We start from the raw sequence: 15,857 nt of genomic DNA, 5'->3' as shown, positions 1-15,857 counted from the left end.
GCTGAATGTTTCGTCGTCATCCTCGCTTTTCCCCAGGGGAAAATTCAACGTTGGGGAATACAGTGTAATCGTACTAATCCCACTATGCTTTGGAACTAAACACGAGGAACTCTCCGCTTGGTTTGGTGCACGTCTGCATGTGATCTAGCTCGTGGGTTGACTATCAAGGAAGCGTCGAGTGCACCTGTATTTTGGACCTTGTAGTTTATGGTCACACTCTCTTGTTCTTTTCGATATGTTTGCACTGTTGCTAAATATAACCCCACTGGTTATGAATAGGATCTTTCCTCGCTGTTGTTTACCGAAGTTGAACTTGTCTGAATCAACTTCTTTGGGAATATTTCCACGCTTATGCGGTAAAGTCTTCGACTGGTTTACGAAGAATAAATGCAGCTTTGGTTGTCCTGGCAGTAAACACTTAGTTCGAGTATTCAAGGAGTTTCAAACTGTGGAGAATGGCACGAAACATCGTTTTGATCACGGGCTGTTCTTCTGGGATTGGACTAGCGACAGCCGTGCGTTTGGCCAAGGATCCCGAACACAGATACAAGGTTGGTGAAGAACCTTTCTACTGATTCCTGCGACATAGGAAGGCCTGTGTCTTTTCTATTTTCTCGGGCTTCGGGTTTGCTTGCACTGATCCCATGTTGGGAAAGCGCGCATCTGCAAACTTGACTCGTGTCCGAGCCTGCTGAATCCAGCACTGGGCCTCTTAACCAAATCCAGTAACAGGTTACACGTACCGTACATGCATCCTAACTACCGGATTATTTCGAACATTTATTGACATACATGTATACGACACTTATTGTCCCTTTTTCCATTTTGGAGATGGATCATCCCGGCCCTAACTAAAGCCCCCCCCCCGTTTCAGCATTTCTAAGACATTACAGGCTGGGCCCCTCTGCTTCATAGAGAGCGCAAACCGAAGAGGAATAGAAATGCCTTTTGGATATTACCATCTTCTTTTAAAAAAGGTTTGTTCCTGGACCTACAAACCTGTGAGATGGAGGAGTTTGGTCATTTGACCTGGTAATTTTCCAGCATTTTTTAAAAGTTAAATCACAGGCATAATAATGCATTCATTTAATTTTATTTAATCCATCTGTGCTCAGCACAACAAATTGGGTCCATTGGAGATCTTGGACTATAGTTTGTTTGTTTTTTTTAACAAACACTTCATTATTTTCCCCTGGCTATTTTTATCGAGTCTTACACGATAGCACCGAATGGCGGAAGCAATAACAGGTAAGGCCGGTTTGCAATGCAATATGAGCGGTGCATTTGTTTTGCGAAATCAAATGATCAAAGTTCGTGAACTTATTTGATAAAACCGACCAACGCAAGTTTTGGATTGTAGGGGTTCTGCTGGTTTGGGTCAGGACTGGTCCAAATAGGTTGATCTGATGTTGATTAGGTTGGGCTGGAAAATAGAAGTTTACATTGATATACCAATTGATGTAAATAAAAAACGAGTGAGACCTTCCAAAGGAAAGCAAGCACATTTCGTGACAGAGGGGTTCCCGCCAAATGCATTAAAGTAGTTGTTGGCTCAAAAGTAGCTGACGCTCTCAGCATATAGCTGGTGGTTCAAGAATGGCTGGTGGGCTGGCCTACACAAAAAGGTAGACACAACCCTAAGCCAAATTTCTACCACTCAGTGAAAAAAAAATGTTTTCTGGTCCATGTTTTCCTTCTGCTTTGCTTTCTTTTCTTGGTGTTGCACTAGAGAAATCCACTGGCTAAAGTTTTGATATAGATACAGAGAGAGAGTATTGTAAACAAACACTCTAACACAAAACAAGACAAAACAAAAACAACAAATGCTGGTCCTCGGACTCAGAATGACAGAGGTTGAAACTATTGGATTGAGTCTGACAATATTGTGTAGCACATGACACTACTGAGAGATCCCCGATTCTTACTTTGAAGACGCACTGAATTTGTCCCTCCAGGTGTACGCGACAATGAGAAACCTCGGGAAGAAAGAGAGGTTAGAGACAGCAGGTGGGGACGCCCTGGACAACACGCTGTTCGTTCGACGGCTGGATGTCACTAAGGACGAGACCATTAAGGCTTTGGTGGAGGACATCGTGCGCGAGGACGGCAAGATTGATGTCCTGGGTAATGGTGCACTGAAAATGCATATAAACTTATATAAGCGAGGTGGCAGAGTTGCCTCCTGGGCCCATAGTCTGGAATGTGTATAGGGATTGGACATGTTGGGGGGGGGTACCCCTCGGTCTCATTTCTTGCTGGGTATATCCCCGCTCTAATAGGCCTATGCCTTTTATTTAAATATTATTTAGACGCATTATTACAGATCTGTTTTGCTGGGAAGTTCGCATTTCCGATCCGCGTCTTTCTTCTGTGCAGTGAATAATGCTGGTTCGTACGGTTGTGATGCCATCTTCCACCAATCGTTGGAATGGTGTCAAGAGATGATGGATACCAACTTCTGGGGTGCTGTCCGCCTCACGCGCGCCGTACTTCCCACGATGCAAGAACATCGGTCTGGCAGGATCATCAACATCAGCAGCACATCTGGAATCAATGGTACGCATTGTGAAATATAAAATAGTTGGAACACCTCGTGCGAAGCGCAGTGAAAACACCCCCCTCCCCGTTCAATGTTGCGGTAACCTATTGGACCAAGATTCGGCCCAACTTACCCAGGGAGAAATAACATTGACAGGGGGCGAGAGGGAGGCATGTTCCAATGAGATTTGTCCAGGGTTGTAGCCATAAACCAACCCACTCGAATCAAATTCAGCCCAATTCAACTAGCTTCAAGGCTGGTTCATACTTAACGCGAATGCGAAAGCGAAGCGAATTTGACGTCACGAAAAATTTGCTTCGAAATTTCGCTTGAGGTGAAATGTGTTAAACTATTACGAATTAACAATGCGAATATTTGATCTAACGTCACAAATATTCGTTTGTGTTCAAGTATGACCCTGCCTTAATAATTATAGGCCAACCTATACCTGTTGCACCCAACCCAACCCAAACCAAAACCCAATCCAATTCAATCCGAATCACGCCCAACTTCCAAATTGTCCATTGCAGCTCTCCCCTTCTTCGGCATTTACTCGGCTTCCAAGTTTGCTCTGGAGGGGTACTCCGAATCGATAGCACCGGTTCTGCGGGATGCATTCAACATAAGGTGAACATTCCTGCCACATACATGTATATAGATTCCAAGTACATGTACATGTATGTTAGAAACAATAGCCATACGAGATAAAATTTGGGGGAGAAAATAGATTGGTGAGTATAAATTTAATATCATCGCAATCTGACCAGCATGAATCGCGTGAAAATTTGGGAAGCGACCGTTGTTTGTTGTTGTTTGCTTCTGTTTCGTTTCTGTTTGTGTTTGGATTTACACAAGGAGTAGACACCGTAACAATGACGGATGTTTGTTGTAGAGTGACGAGATTGATTAAATCGACGGTACTGTGCGACCAGGTTGCGCTTTACTATAACGTGAACGGAAAGGGAATCTTTCCCATTGTGATTTCCCATAACAGATCTTTCTCAGACTCATCATAGTGGGTAATAACCGACAACAGACTGAGCACAGAAATCTACCAAATCCTGTGCATTCAAATAAAGTGCGTCAACGAGAAGGCTCTGTATAATAATACGCTTGACTGGTTAAACACGTACGGGATTGGGGTAGATTTTTGAGCTCAATTTTTCACAAAGGAAAAGAGGTTGGCTGATGGTGTAGTTTATCAACAAATCGTGCAATAAGTGGCAAGTTCTATCAAGGACCACCACAGTTAATAAATGGCTGGTTTGTGACGTACCAGCGCATGTGCAGTGAAGTTGAAGTGCTAACGACTCTAGTCGACAGTTGTCAGGTCGCTGGGCCGAAGGGGTGAAAGGAAGCCGAAGGAAGGACAAAATAGCAAAAGATTAAAGAGAAAATGGTCGCTTACTTGTGACATATTGTTTTTCCGGCATTTTTTTTATAACTGGTCCTCTCTGCACCGTGCTATTAAAAATGGTTTATGGCAACCAACGATGCAATCAACCTCGACAGGCTGGTCGCAAATAGTCGACTAGACTAGTCCAACCATCGTCGGCTAGCGTACGTTCAATCAGAGTTGGGGGGGGGTTAACTACGGTCCTTGATCGAACTTGCTTATGATTGAGCAATTGCGCAAAAACTGAGCGACGTACCCAAGAGCGATGTATATGGAATATCGTCATCGATTCGCAAGTATTTGCAACTTTGACAACAGTCAGATATTGGTCCCCCCCCGCAGAGTCAGTTTGATCCAGCCCAGCGGCGTAGCCACCGACCTCATCGCCAACTTCTACAAAGTCTCGTTCGAAGAGCAGGCCAAGGACTTTGGCGATGTCCTGCGGCCCGTGTACGTGGACATGATGAACGGTTGGGCAGCCGAGTCGGCCAAGATCGGGCCGATGCAGACGGGGGAGGACCTGGCCCAGCTGATCCAGGAGGTCGTGGAGACAGAGAACCCGCACCTGAGATACCAGGCCAACGAGACCGTCAAGCAGCTCGCCGGCTGGAAGTGGACAGACCCCACGGGCGATAGTTACCTGTCGTCCCTGAAGTGAGAAGTACACTGTAGGCAGCGATGTATCATAAAGGAGCTGGGATTGGGGTGAAAAAAAGGCCCATTCGAGACCCGGAAAGAATGCAAACAATGACGCGAATTTGCTCTCTTAATTTCAAAGCCTCCGACTGTCACAGGAATGACACGGTTTTGAACGAGAACATTCAAATATTTAAGACTGAAATTATTTGAATGACAAATTTCTGGAGTTTAATCAACTTATTCTCAGTCTATCAGAATAAGAACAAAAATCGACTCGAACTCGTCTTTTCATTGATTTCAGTCGCAGGAAGTGGGTTTTTAAGATTAAATGTTCACTTTTTGGAAATAAGAGTGCACATTCAACTTCTAATGGAACATACTAATATGGGTGAATCCTGCCTATTCCCTTGACTATCGTTAAATGAGAATGAAGAAAATATACCGACTGTAAATTATTTATGTTAATTTTGGATTTTTGCCCTGCCCGACGTGTAATTTAACACTGTATGCTCAGTGTATGCCCCCGAAGGCTTGTGGGAAAACCCACCAGCGTACTCGGATGGGTTTTTTTCACAAACCTTCGGGGGCATACACTGAGCATACAGTGTTAAATTACACGTCGGGCAGGGCAAAACTCCAAAATTAATTTACATCTCCCCGGCGCAAATCCATCTTTGAAATTATTTATGCTTCTGAAAGACTATCTATGGACAACATGAATTTTTAAGTAAGAACAACCAAAACAAACCAACAAACTCCTTGGGAATTTTAAGCTACACTGGGCAGGGTGGGAACTTCTTGAGTTGACAGAGACAAACACTGGGTTCTTATCGTGTGGTGGCGTGCTCCATGATTGGAGTTTACGGCATTTACGGTCGTTTAATTAATTGTTTTCTTACCACTTTTTATGATCAACGGTTGTAATAACTATGTTATTCTTGCAGTTCCTACGGGATGTGTTTTATCGTGATTGATGTTTTCTGCTGCAGTTTCAATAAAACAGTGCTGCCGTAAATGATTTGTGTTTTTGCGCACGTGTTGGACAGGAAAAGTTTCCAAAACTTGTCCGAGGAGAGGCAACGTTTTATTCTTGCCATGTGGAAAAAAATGAATGAAATATACTGTCAACAGAGGGCGCCTATCAGCCGGTACACGCCACCAGCTAGAGAACCTTTTCTCTTCCCACGCTCTCCCCATCCCTCAAAACCATTTCCTATCCTAGCACAACTTTTAAAGTACATGTAGTTTGTTTGGTCCTTTTTGAAATGTCACGGGTGACTGGTCCACTTCCGCAGCACTGTTAAAGCGGCTTACTTAATCTACATAATCTCGCTCCTTTTTTGTGGGATGGTTCGAGAGAAAAGATCTGTTCATTTCACCCCATGTGCACTCAAGCATAAAGAACAGCAGGTTTTTCAAAAGGGCGCTTGTTACACAAACGAACGCTAGGGGGCCGACTGCGTTGTCTGATTAGTTAAGCGGTCCAGCATTTACGGGCTAGGGCTCATTGCTGCACAGATCAATAGCAAAATCCAAAGTCGCAGTCACAAAATGCCCACTTACTTAGGACAACTTTTACGTACAGCCTAGCCTCATGCACTTTGCACGTACTGTAAGTAGTCACGCACGCACACGTTTGAGGCCTAGCCACGGAAACACAGCCGTCGACCGCTTCAGGATTCTACTCCTCAAGGAACTCTTCACGGTCACCGGGTGTTTCCCCGACGACTTTGGTCTTAAAAGCGTGCCAGTTGTCTCTGCAGATTCTCTGGATTGTCGGTGTGTACTTCCAGGGAACTGACTGATTGTGACTGTGGCGTTTGGTGTTAGGCAGTTGGGAAAAACATCCCAAGAAGTAACAAGACTTGTTCGGTCTGCCGTTGGTGGTCCGCTGGGTCTGAAGGGTTCAACGCGCCGTGAACAGTTCACCGCCGAACTGACCGGGGTCTTTGCCTCACTGCGTGCCACCTCGGATCCGAACGGGTCGGTGCCGGCTGTTTTCCAGCTTTAGTGCTGTGGTTTCTCGAGAGCTGTCAACATCCTGCTGCTCGGGTCGTCTGATGGTGGATTGAAACGAAAGCGTTCGTCTGTACCTCTTGTAACATCTGCAGGAAATGTGTGTCAGGCCTGTTGGAATGAATGCATGTTGAGTTGAACATCCAAAGTTTAGTCGTCCTCCGTCGTCAATCACTCTAGCCTAGGAAATACCATTCTTTTGCTTTGCTCGACCGTCATCATGGCCTAGTTTGCTGTCTCTTCTGAACGGGAGTTTCGTACAAAAGTTGGAGCCCCCATTCTGCAAGGATGCGACTGTCTCCCCTGTAGAATTTGGGCAAAGCAACATCAAAACAGCACCATAAACTGTACTGACTCAGTCAAGCAGTTTGTGGAAACTTTATATTGTCAGTTTATCTTTCTGTGGTGCACAATTTTTTTTCAGCTGCATCGGGATCGGAAATAATAGTGAGAAAGTCTTCGTTGCTGGAGCAATTGGCATTGCCGCATCCATCACAGAGGATTATAATCACCAGCATGTGTTCGACCGTCATTTGGATGTGACAAGGGAGATTTCCTGATGACAATTCTGACTTGAAAATGACGAAGAGTAATGTGACAAGAACTTGCTACGCAAGTTGGATTCTCCTTGGTGCTTCCATATTGTTGTATGCAGCGAGGGTCCAAGGTATGTTCAAACTAGAAAAAAGATGTTTAGTGGTCATCAATTACTATTTTCCATATACAGACAACACTTTATGCCCCTGTGCCCAAACCTATGAGACTTGTCCGAAAAGTGTTTTCTAAGTAAATGTTTTGGAATTTTCTCAGCTGAATTTCACTTTTTGGAATATCTTATCGCTTTCCGAGGGCTGTTCTAACATTTGGAGATATACCTAGTATTGTTTATTGGTTTATGGAACTCTTCCCTTCTGTAAATCATGGAAATATACATACATGTATATAATTGTAGTGTATGGCATTTTTGCACGTGTGTTAAAATGTTTTGGAAAGTTGGCATACAAATTTTTTTTTCTTGATAAATATTTTGTCTTACCTTGTGTTTCCATTGTAAAATATTCTAGCTTTGGGAACAATCTTTTTTAGGGATAGTTTCTTTTGAAATTTCTTGATGATTACAAACTGGAAAATCATTCTTGCCAAAACTTGCCACATGTGAAACTTTTTCTGAAAAATTTCATATGGCAAGTAAATTTCTCGGGGAGTTTTTCTCAGCTCAGCAAAACTGGGTCTGTCTGGTATCCTTCCTTATCAGCAAGTGATGTACATGTACAGTGCTACTGGTAAGCACTGTATTTTGGGGTTAAGTTATCTGAAGGTGCATTCACTCTGCCAGACCAAGAAAAAAGGGTTGTGTGGCGTCTAGACCCATAAATAAAGGGACACCTAAGTGCCTTGTTTACTGGAGGTCTTGAACTTGAAGCTGGTTGATGAAGTTGGGCAGACTGCACTGGGCTCTGGCCCAGGAAAGGGAAGTCTTACCTTTTCAAGTAGGTGCCGTTTATCTTGGGACGAGTGTCGATGCTTGCTCCAAGTGCCACCCAAGATTTATTCATGAAATCTGCGATTGTGAATGCTATCAGAATATAACTGGCGACTTGAGGTTGAAATTCTCTCCGTCAAAGCCATTGTGTTTTTATACAAGGTTGAATTCTTGAAAGTTGGAGTTTTTGTTTTTTTTAAACACTCGAGGCACTCAGGACAACACAACTTATAAAAGAGGCCCAAATGTATGGAACTTGTGCGTGTGTAGTTTTAGTTCCAATTACCTTGACTGGTTCTCAGCCTCATGCACAGGCATGTACTATGACTTAATACTCAATAATTGCGCAATTTACCATTGACTGTGTTAAATTCACTGTGAAGTTCCGTTCTAGACTGCGATTTGAAATTTCTGAGCAGTTGAACATTTGAAAAATGTATGGTTGAAAACTTTGTGTGAAAATTTAATTTACTAATACAAAGAACATGAATATTGCTTCATGGCAAACTTTACAATCAGTTTGCAAAAGTATATATTTTTTTTGACAAACTGTCTTCAGTTAGCAGATATCAGCAGCAGTCTACTACTTGTCGGTTTTGTGATTCATGGAAAGCCAACCCTGGATTTTTACCTTTTTCAAGGGGTCTGGCGCTATCACTGTACAAGGCATTCCTGATTTTTTCCGGTGTGACCAGCTGGTAAGCAAGAGCGAAGTACGCATCACTGGGGTAGAATAATTTCCCACAACTGCACTGGTGCATGGCCGGGTCATGTAATTTTTTTGGGGTCACAATTCAAGCCAACTCTTTCGGACCCTCCTCTTTCTTCTTTTTATTCCCAATTTTAGTTTGCGGTTTCAGCTGGAAGGCGCAGTCTGAAGGTTTTAGTCCAAAATCTTTTGTCCTAACACACCTTCATTTCTTTTTTGTCCTACAAGTTGAAAAGAAAACAACATGGAACTGAGTTTTGAGTATTGTTTCACCATAGTAATTACCCTAGCGTTCCCAGAGCTTTTTTTTTTGGAGGGTAGGGATGAACCACTGGAATGTTTTGTATTTGTTCACTTTGGAAGGAGCATCAAGCCCCATGCAAAGCTTAGCTAACATTTGTGTTGCCTTTTGGGTAAGGAATTGTTCTCTGAGGAAGAATCTACGGTTAAGCTAGTATACAGAGGCTTTGCGTGGTAGCCATCTTGCAGGACAGTTCTTTTGTGCCACCGGCAAACCTACTTTGTGCATACCCTGTGAAACAAGAGGGTTGGCCTTCAAGATGGCAGCCATGCAAACACTCTGTTGGATATCTGTAAGATGTCGGTTTGCCTCAGACTACAGTATGTTTACAAAGTACATGTACATGTACATGTACATGTATACCTGTACACACAAAGTGTGGAGGCACATGTACAGTGAACTGGCGGGCCCATCCACTCCTCAGTTGATTGGTAAAACCTATATGAGCAGTAAACAGAGGTTAACTGTCACACCAAACCTGATGACAGAATGGAGACATTGGCTTGGTGTTTACAGTTCAGGTTTGGCAATCTCAGAAGGGGTGTTGACATTTTGTATTGGTCACCCCAGACACAATAGCACTGTCAGGAAAGGATAACTTGGCGTATTTATGTATAGTGCAGCAGTTTTAGAGCATGCATATGTACAATGTGTGTACATCTATCAGTACATGTACCGCATGTAGACGTAAAATGCTCCCACCCCCTGTCAATAGTGGCTTTTCCATAGGGACTAGGCCCTACCCCTAAAGTAACAGCAGGCATTCTTTGGACTCTCTACTTTAGCCCTAACCCTACATAATTCTACAAATTACTACTTGTAGTAAAATGTAGTACTGAGCGCTGTCGCTTGTAAGAGGACATGACTTTATTGTTCTGTGAAGCCATAAGATACAGTAGAAAAGACAATGTACCATAAAGTGCTGTGGCACTATAAATGCATGGCTTTATTGTTCTCTGTACGAGTAACGATGGAAGTAACCTAGCCAGAAGTAGTAATCTGTAGCGCTAGGTCCTTCAGGCTCAGTGTAAGCCAAACAATATGCTTGGTGGTTCGGGCTAAAAGCTGCATTACCAAGTGCTAATGCCTTGCACAAAGAAGTCGTAATCGTGAGAGCTGGGGTACGGTACATGACATGTGGAGGCTTGCGGAATTGCACAACTGTTTGTGTTCCACTTGGAGCTCAGTGAATGTGCAACACACTTAACTGTTTCGGCAAAGAGGTCCGTGTACACAGAATTTGTGCCCAATATTAATAATGTACTAAACTACGGAGTACATGTATCGGGGATGTGACGTTATAGTACACAGGCACACTGCATACATATTGCCTACTCTATCCGCAGTTCAGTAAATACGAAAAGTCCCTCAATCGTAAACTTTGACCAAGTGTTAAAAGTTTGGTGTAAATTAAGTTTACCCATGTTGCATCCTATACTGTATGTATATTGTACATGTACATGTACCATGCATGATACATGTACATGTTGAGCATGATACAGTACCCATTGATGCATTACTTGGTCGTGATTGTAAGCGAAAGGTGACTAACAGTGGCGAAGAGCTAGAAATAGAAAGCCAGATGTTCACGTTTTCCCTAGGTGATGCCGCTGAAGGCACAATTAGTCAGTCAGGAGCAGGCATCAGAGGGAAAGTTGTCTCAATCTCAAGAGCAGAAAGTTCCTTAGCCACCATCCTACTACCAGTACATGTACATGTACCAGTACGTTGCGATCACAGACAGCTTGGAAGTGTCAGGCACGTGCACTTTAATGACTTTTTTTTCCACGGCCATTTTTACGAAGTATGATTATTTACACTGTACCCACTTGAAGTTCAGGAAGTGGCAGTCTGTGTCAGTAACCAAAGTACATATTGTTTAGTTTACCAAACCACAAAGACTAAGGGTAAGATTCACTGGACACAATTACCTCTTTGGCCCTTTCTTTCAATTTTTGTTGAAACCTGAGCTTGTACAATAAACAAGTACAGATTTAAACACACCTGAACATGAAGTTACATGTATATCGTGTACGTAAACCTGTATTCGTGTATTATGTCATAGTTATCTTTTGAATAAAATTTGGGGGTTGAAAAAAGCAACCTTACAATGGTTTTACAAAACCTTTCTACACACCTTTTGAAATATCTCTCCTTTTCAAACAATGTGCTGTATATCCCCTGAAGAAGATGTATGTTCAGAACAAATTATACTTCTGTCAGATGCCCAGGAAATGTGACTGCCAAAAACCACCGTCTGGATACAATGCAGAACTTGTACATGTCTTCATTTTAGCTCACCCGACATGATTCAAGTGCTGAGTATTTAAATCATATCTTTCAAAATGTAAATAATTATGGGGAGAAAAACTTACTTGTCAATTTTGGCTTGTGGGTCTGGTATGGCATCAACATCTGGATAGATTTACACTCCCAGCATCAGATGAGTTAATGTTAAAAGGGAGTCCATGCGACCCTTGTCCACCATGTGTAACGGAATGTATCATTAATCACGTTCAACTGTGCTTTGTTTAGACTGGTGAACGAAGTTTGACATGCGGTGTACATGAAGACCTACCTCATGTGGAAGATGATCGGGCCTACCATAGAGCTAGGAACACATTGGCACACATGAACATACATGTACATGTATTGACTCAGAACCCTCAAGGACATTTCTGTGTCCAGATTTTAACCCTAGCAGTCCCGAATGCTACAAAGTACTACTTAGTAGTAAAATGTAGTACTCAGCCCTGTCGCTTGTAAGAGGACATGACATTATTATTCTCTGAAGCCATAAAATACAATCGAGAAGACAATGTACCATACAGTGCTGTGGCACTATGATTGCATGGTTTCATTGTTCTCTGTACGAGTAACAATGGAATAATGGAATAAACCTAGCCAGAAGTAGTAATCTGTAGCACTAGGTCCTTCAGGCTCAGAGTGTTACGTAGTGTTTTGTAGTACTGAGTACTCTAAGCCAAACAACGCCCGGTACTGTTAGGCTTAATGGGGAAGGTGACATCACGAAGAGGCCATCATGTTTCACAAAGGTTCAGTGCATGCGGTACAACTGCATTGCCTCGGTTGCGTAAAGCATTAACCCATTCCGTACAGAAGGAATTGACGTTTACACGATAAACAAGAAAAAAAATCTGAATTTTCTGAAACACTGAAAGAAAATTTGAAATTCTAGGCCCCTACTTCAGTTAAAGATGATGCAATCTGAAACAATTAATTGATAACAATTTCTCGGCATGCATTGCATAAATTCTTGGTGCACAGGTTGTCTTGTTTCTTTGGCCTTAAACTAACCACCACGGAATAAAGTTTGTTTGGCTCTGCATTAGAACCTAATTGAGTCTGGTTCCAACCTACCTGAAAGGTCAAAGCTACACATGTAGAGCTGTGGTTTTTCCTACGTGCTGAAAATGTTTGTCCTATTTCCCCCTTTTCAAGTCTGTAGGCCTACATGTACCTGTTGGCTTACATCTAAATCCAGCTTCGGAAGGCCAATTGAGACAGCGATTAATTGGACCCAAGTTGGCAGACTGAGTCATGCCGTCAAACAAGTTCAAGTCGGAGTGAACTTTGGTTTTCTTAAATACCTGCAATGAAGCTGTGAAAAATGAAATAATACAAGTCTGGTTTGAATACCCCCTATCGAAACTGTTTGTACATGAATGTGTACACTGTACGTGCGCCCCAACATAATGGAGTGACCTGTATGCAGAAAGTCGCAACTGATATGATGCATTTTACATGTACATGTATAAGTGCTTCATGTCTGAGTTGCTGGGTTCTTGCTGTGATATGTGAAATTCATTAGCATATTTATATACACTGTACATGTGTGTACATGTATCATTGTGTAATGTGTATACATACATGCATGTACATGTACGTATGAATAGTATAAGAAAAACTCAGACATTTTGAAGTGAGAATGCTATTCATTTCCACCAGGTTCCCTGTTTACCTTTCGCAGGGTATCGGGTTCGCTGGTGACCCCTCATGTTTGCTCCCTGCCGATGACCAGATTTTTTTTGGGGGGGGGAGGGGAAGGAGAGATACCGTGTGTTTGTCGCACTTGAAGTGGTTCGCTTTCAGGTCTTCGTTTACAATAAGTTCAATGTGCAAGTCAGGTACAAGTAGGCCGGGAAACATTGTCAAGGTTTGAGGCAAGCAGAATGGTGCTGACTGGTTATTGAAATTCCAATAGTTGTTTTAACTTTCTGTTCTTTGAAATTGAACATAATACATGAATAAATCAGTTAAGTATTACAATTCTTATTCTCTGGGGATGATAGGCATGAAGCAAGTTACATGTACGTGTAGGTAAAGTGGGAAGATGCATTGCACCTTTTCAATGTTCATATACAATTTGTACATTTGCCTGAATTTTAAGGGTTACGGTTTTGAAAAAAAGAGCTCAGTTTTGATACAGTGGGTTGGAGTTGGAGATTGTTTCTATAGATATTCAAATTGTATCCTTTGCCTCTTTGTGTGTCTGTGTTTCGTATCATCACCAAAATGAAATGCAGACAGCACAACAGGAGAATGTTGCCTCACTGAGGTCAAGACCAGGAAGTGTCCTATCACGAACTCTGTGGTCTGTCTGGCTTAATTGGGCTGGAATTCTAATTTGGGTGGAGGGGCTGACCTTAAAGTAACCAACAAGTTTCCTGTTTGTAATGTGAAGCACATTTTTGTCAGTCAAGCGTGCACCGTACATTTTAGGTTTCATTGCCTGGAACTACATGTACCAGCCCATTTTAGTAGGGCAGAGTTAATTCGAATTATTCACTATTCGAATATTCGACCTTCAATTCGATCGAATATCTGAATATTCGGTTGCACTGACCAGTAGATTGTTGATGAACAAACCATATACAAAATCAGTAGCACAATTGTACACAATTGTACATTATAATCACTATAATGGCTTCTCACATCTAGGAGTATCTCCAGCCACGATTTAGCAAGATTTAAGAGATGAACAATACTCCTTGCCCAGTTGAAAATTTCTATTCCTTTTAAATTGTTTAATGAATAATTTACTTTTTGAATCGTTAGATTTCTGTCACATTTAATTTGAATCTACTTGAAAAAAGCCTCCATAGTGCAATTATTCTCATTTAAAACAAACGAAAATTTTCCCTTCCTTTTCATGAATTTTGCATTCGAACAATATCTCTTTAAGTATTGGTATGTACACCAGTACATACATTGTACCCCAAAGTGAACCATTTCTTGCACACGCCTGATTATCTGTGCGGTTTTCTACACTTACATTGAATTAACCCAAACCATACAATGTACTACCCAGGTGCTTTGCCTGAAGTCCCCTGCCATTGACACTGGACCTCTCCCCGCACCCTTCGGATTACACTGCTCAGTGGGCCCTGATCAAATCGCTGCAGGATCATTGGCGACAGTGTTTTCTTTGGCATTTGGGTGGGCGCTGGCCCCTCAAGGAGATTTTTACCATTACAGTATGTGTGTGCAACAAATTGTACATGTACTTATGCTCAGAGGATGTATGCATGAGAGAAATTGTTTGATTCGGGAATCCTTCCCCTGGGAAAATCAAGAAAGTGCTAATCGTTCAGCCAGATTCAACCTCACTTTAATCAAACAAAGCTGAAAGCTTGGAGAAAGCTGAAGATGTTTAATTGCAGCATCTGAGTATTGAGTTTTTACTATCATTTTAACCTTGTTTGTTTGAATGTACAGAATCTTCCATAATAAGTTGAATGTCAATCACATGATTTTTCCTGCCAAAAACTGGGGTTTTTTTTGGGATGGGCTGCTTTGTTGACCCACAAAGAAGTGGTTGAGAACACAGACTAAAATTTGGAGTAAGGCATACAAAGTAATCTGTCACAGTTTACATACTTTCCCTTAAAGGCTAAAGTACCAAATCACTCTGATCCTTCATTCCTCTGTAGACTGTGTGTTCAATTGCACTCCCACAATTTTCTCAACATTTCTGTCAAAAATTTGTCAGTCCCGAAAATAGACTACATGTATTTCTAATGTTAAAATTAAAGATACAGTGGAGTCATTGCCTTAACAGGTTTCCAAGACGTGTATATGTGCAGGATGTACACGTTCACGTATACTCAAGCCAATGAGGTTGACATCCATGTGTGATGCCAACTAGTCTCTTAGTGGGATCCCTAATTCATACGAGGTCCAATTTCCTCACAAGCAATGGGTGGATTTGTCACTGGGTGGTTACAGTTGAGTACGACCTTTTGACCTTAATCGGTCCTCTGCTGAGAAAAGTAATTGCCCCTTACTTGCTTGGTTTAAAACGGGCCCTGAACGTCACACCCAGACAACCAGCCGGCTTCACACCGTGTTTTCTCTCACTGAACTTTGCGCGGATCTTAAGTTAGTGACAAAATAAATGGTGCTACACTTGTACCTCCCAACAATTTCTTCAATTATTTCTACTCAAACGGTAATTTGCTTTCAACTTGTCTCTGTGTATATATTTGTGCCTTTGGAAAGTCATACATTAATGTCCCTGACTTCATAGGATGGCAGTTTTGAAATTAAATCTGTTAACGAATTATCTGTACTAGTAAATGTATGAGGAAGAAGTAAGTCTCTGTTTTACAGGATCTTACACAATACATGTTAACTGCTCGTGTCTTCTGAGATGCTAGTAATTTGACAGCACCCGAGCAGATCTATATATGCAGATCTATCTATGCAGATCTATCTATGCAGATCTATCTATGCAGATCTATCTACCTGTAC

At 42.1% G+C, this 15,857-nt stretch overlaps 2 protein-coding genes across 2 annotated transcripts in view; both read left to right on the top strand.

Moving 5' to 3' along the window:
- Nucleotides 1-275: 275 nt before the first annotated feature.
- LOC110991193 (retinol dehydrogenase 8-like) lies at nt 276-5,589 on the top strand. The gene is made up of 5 exons (XM_022256444.2): nt 276-551; nt 1,956-2,124; nt 2,377-2,556; nt 3,070-3,166; nt 4,278-5,589. Exons 1-5 carry the CDS (start codon nt 456-458, stop codon nt 4,591-4,593), a joined length of 858 nt encoding a protein of 285 aa, XP_022112136.1. The 5' UTR covers nt 276-455; the 3' UTR covers nt 4,594-5,589.
- Nucleotides 5,590-6,215: 626 nt separating this feature from the next.
- The window catches only part of fras1 (Fraser extracellular matrix complex subunit 1), a 117,288-nt gene continuing 107,646 nt past the window's right edge, over nt 6,216-15,857 (top strand). Inside the window, exon 1 of the mRNA XM_022229248.2 lies at nt 6,216-7,257. Coding sequence (XP_022084940.2) covers nt 7,170-7,257 — 88 coding nt within the window. The 5' untranslated portion in view covers nt 6,216-7,169. The remainder of the gene's footprint in view (nt 7,258-15,857) is intronic.

This window comes from Acanthaster planci, linkage group LG19, assembly GCF_054643075.1.
Source record: "Acanthaster planci isolate LZ-2023a linkage group LG19, COTS_SCS, whole genome shotgun sequence".
NCBI classification, from domain to species: domain Eukaryota; kingdom Metazoa; phylum Echinodermata; class Asteroidea; order Valvatida; family Acanthasteridae; genus Acanthaster; species Acanthaster planci.
This window is presented reverse-complemented; position numbering and strand designations above follow the sequence as displayed.

Bases quoted from the DNA above. Each gene is read 5' to 3' on its own strand.
- LOC110991193 (XM_022256444.2), top strand. From the start codon at position 456: ATGGCACGAAACATCGTTTTGATCACGGGCTGTTCTTCTGGGATTGGA. The intron at 552-1,955 runs GTTGGTGAAGAA...TTGTCCCTCCAG, and splicing joins ATCCCGAACACAGATACAAG to GTGTACGCGACAATGAGAAA. The intron at 2,125-2,376 runs GTAATGGTGCAC...TCTTCTGTGCAG, and splicing joins CGGCAAGATTGATGTCCTGG to TGAATAATGCTGGTTCGTAC.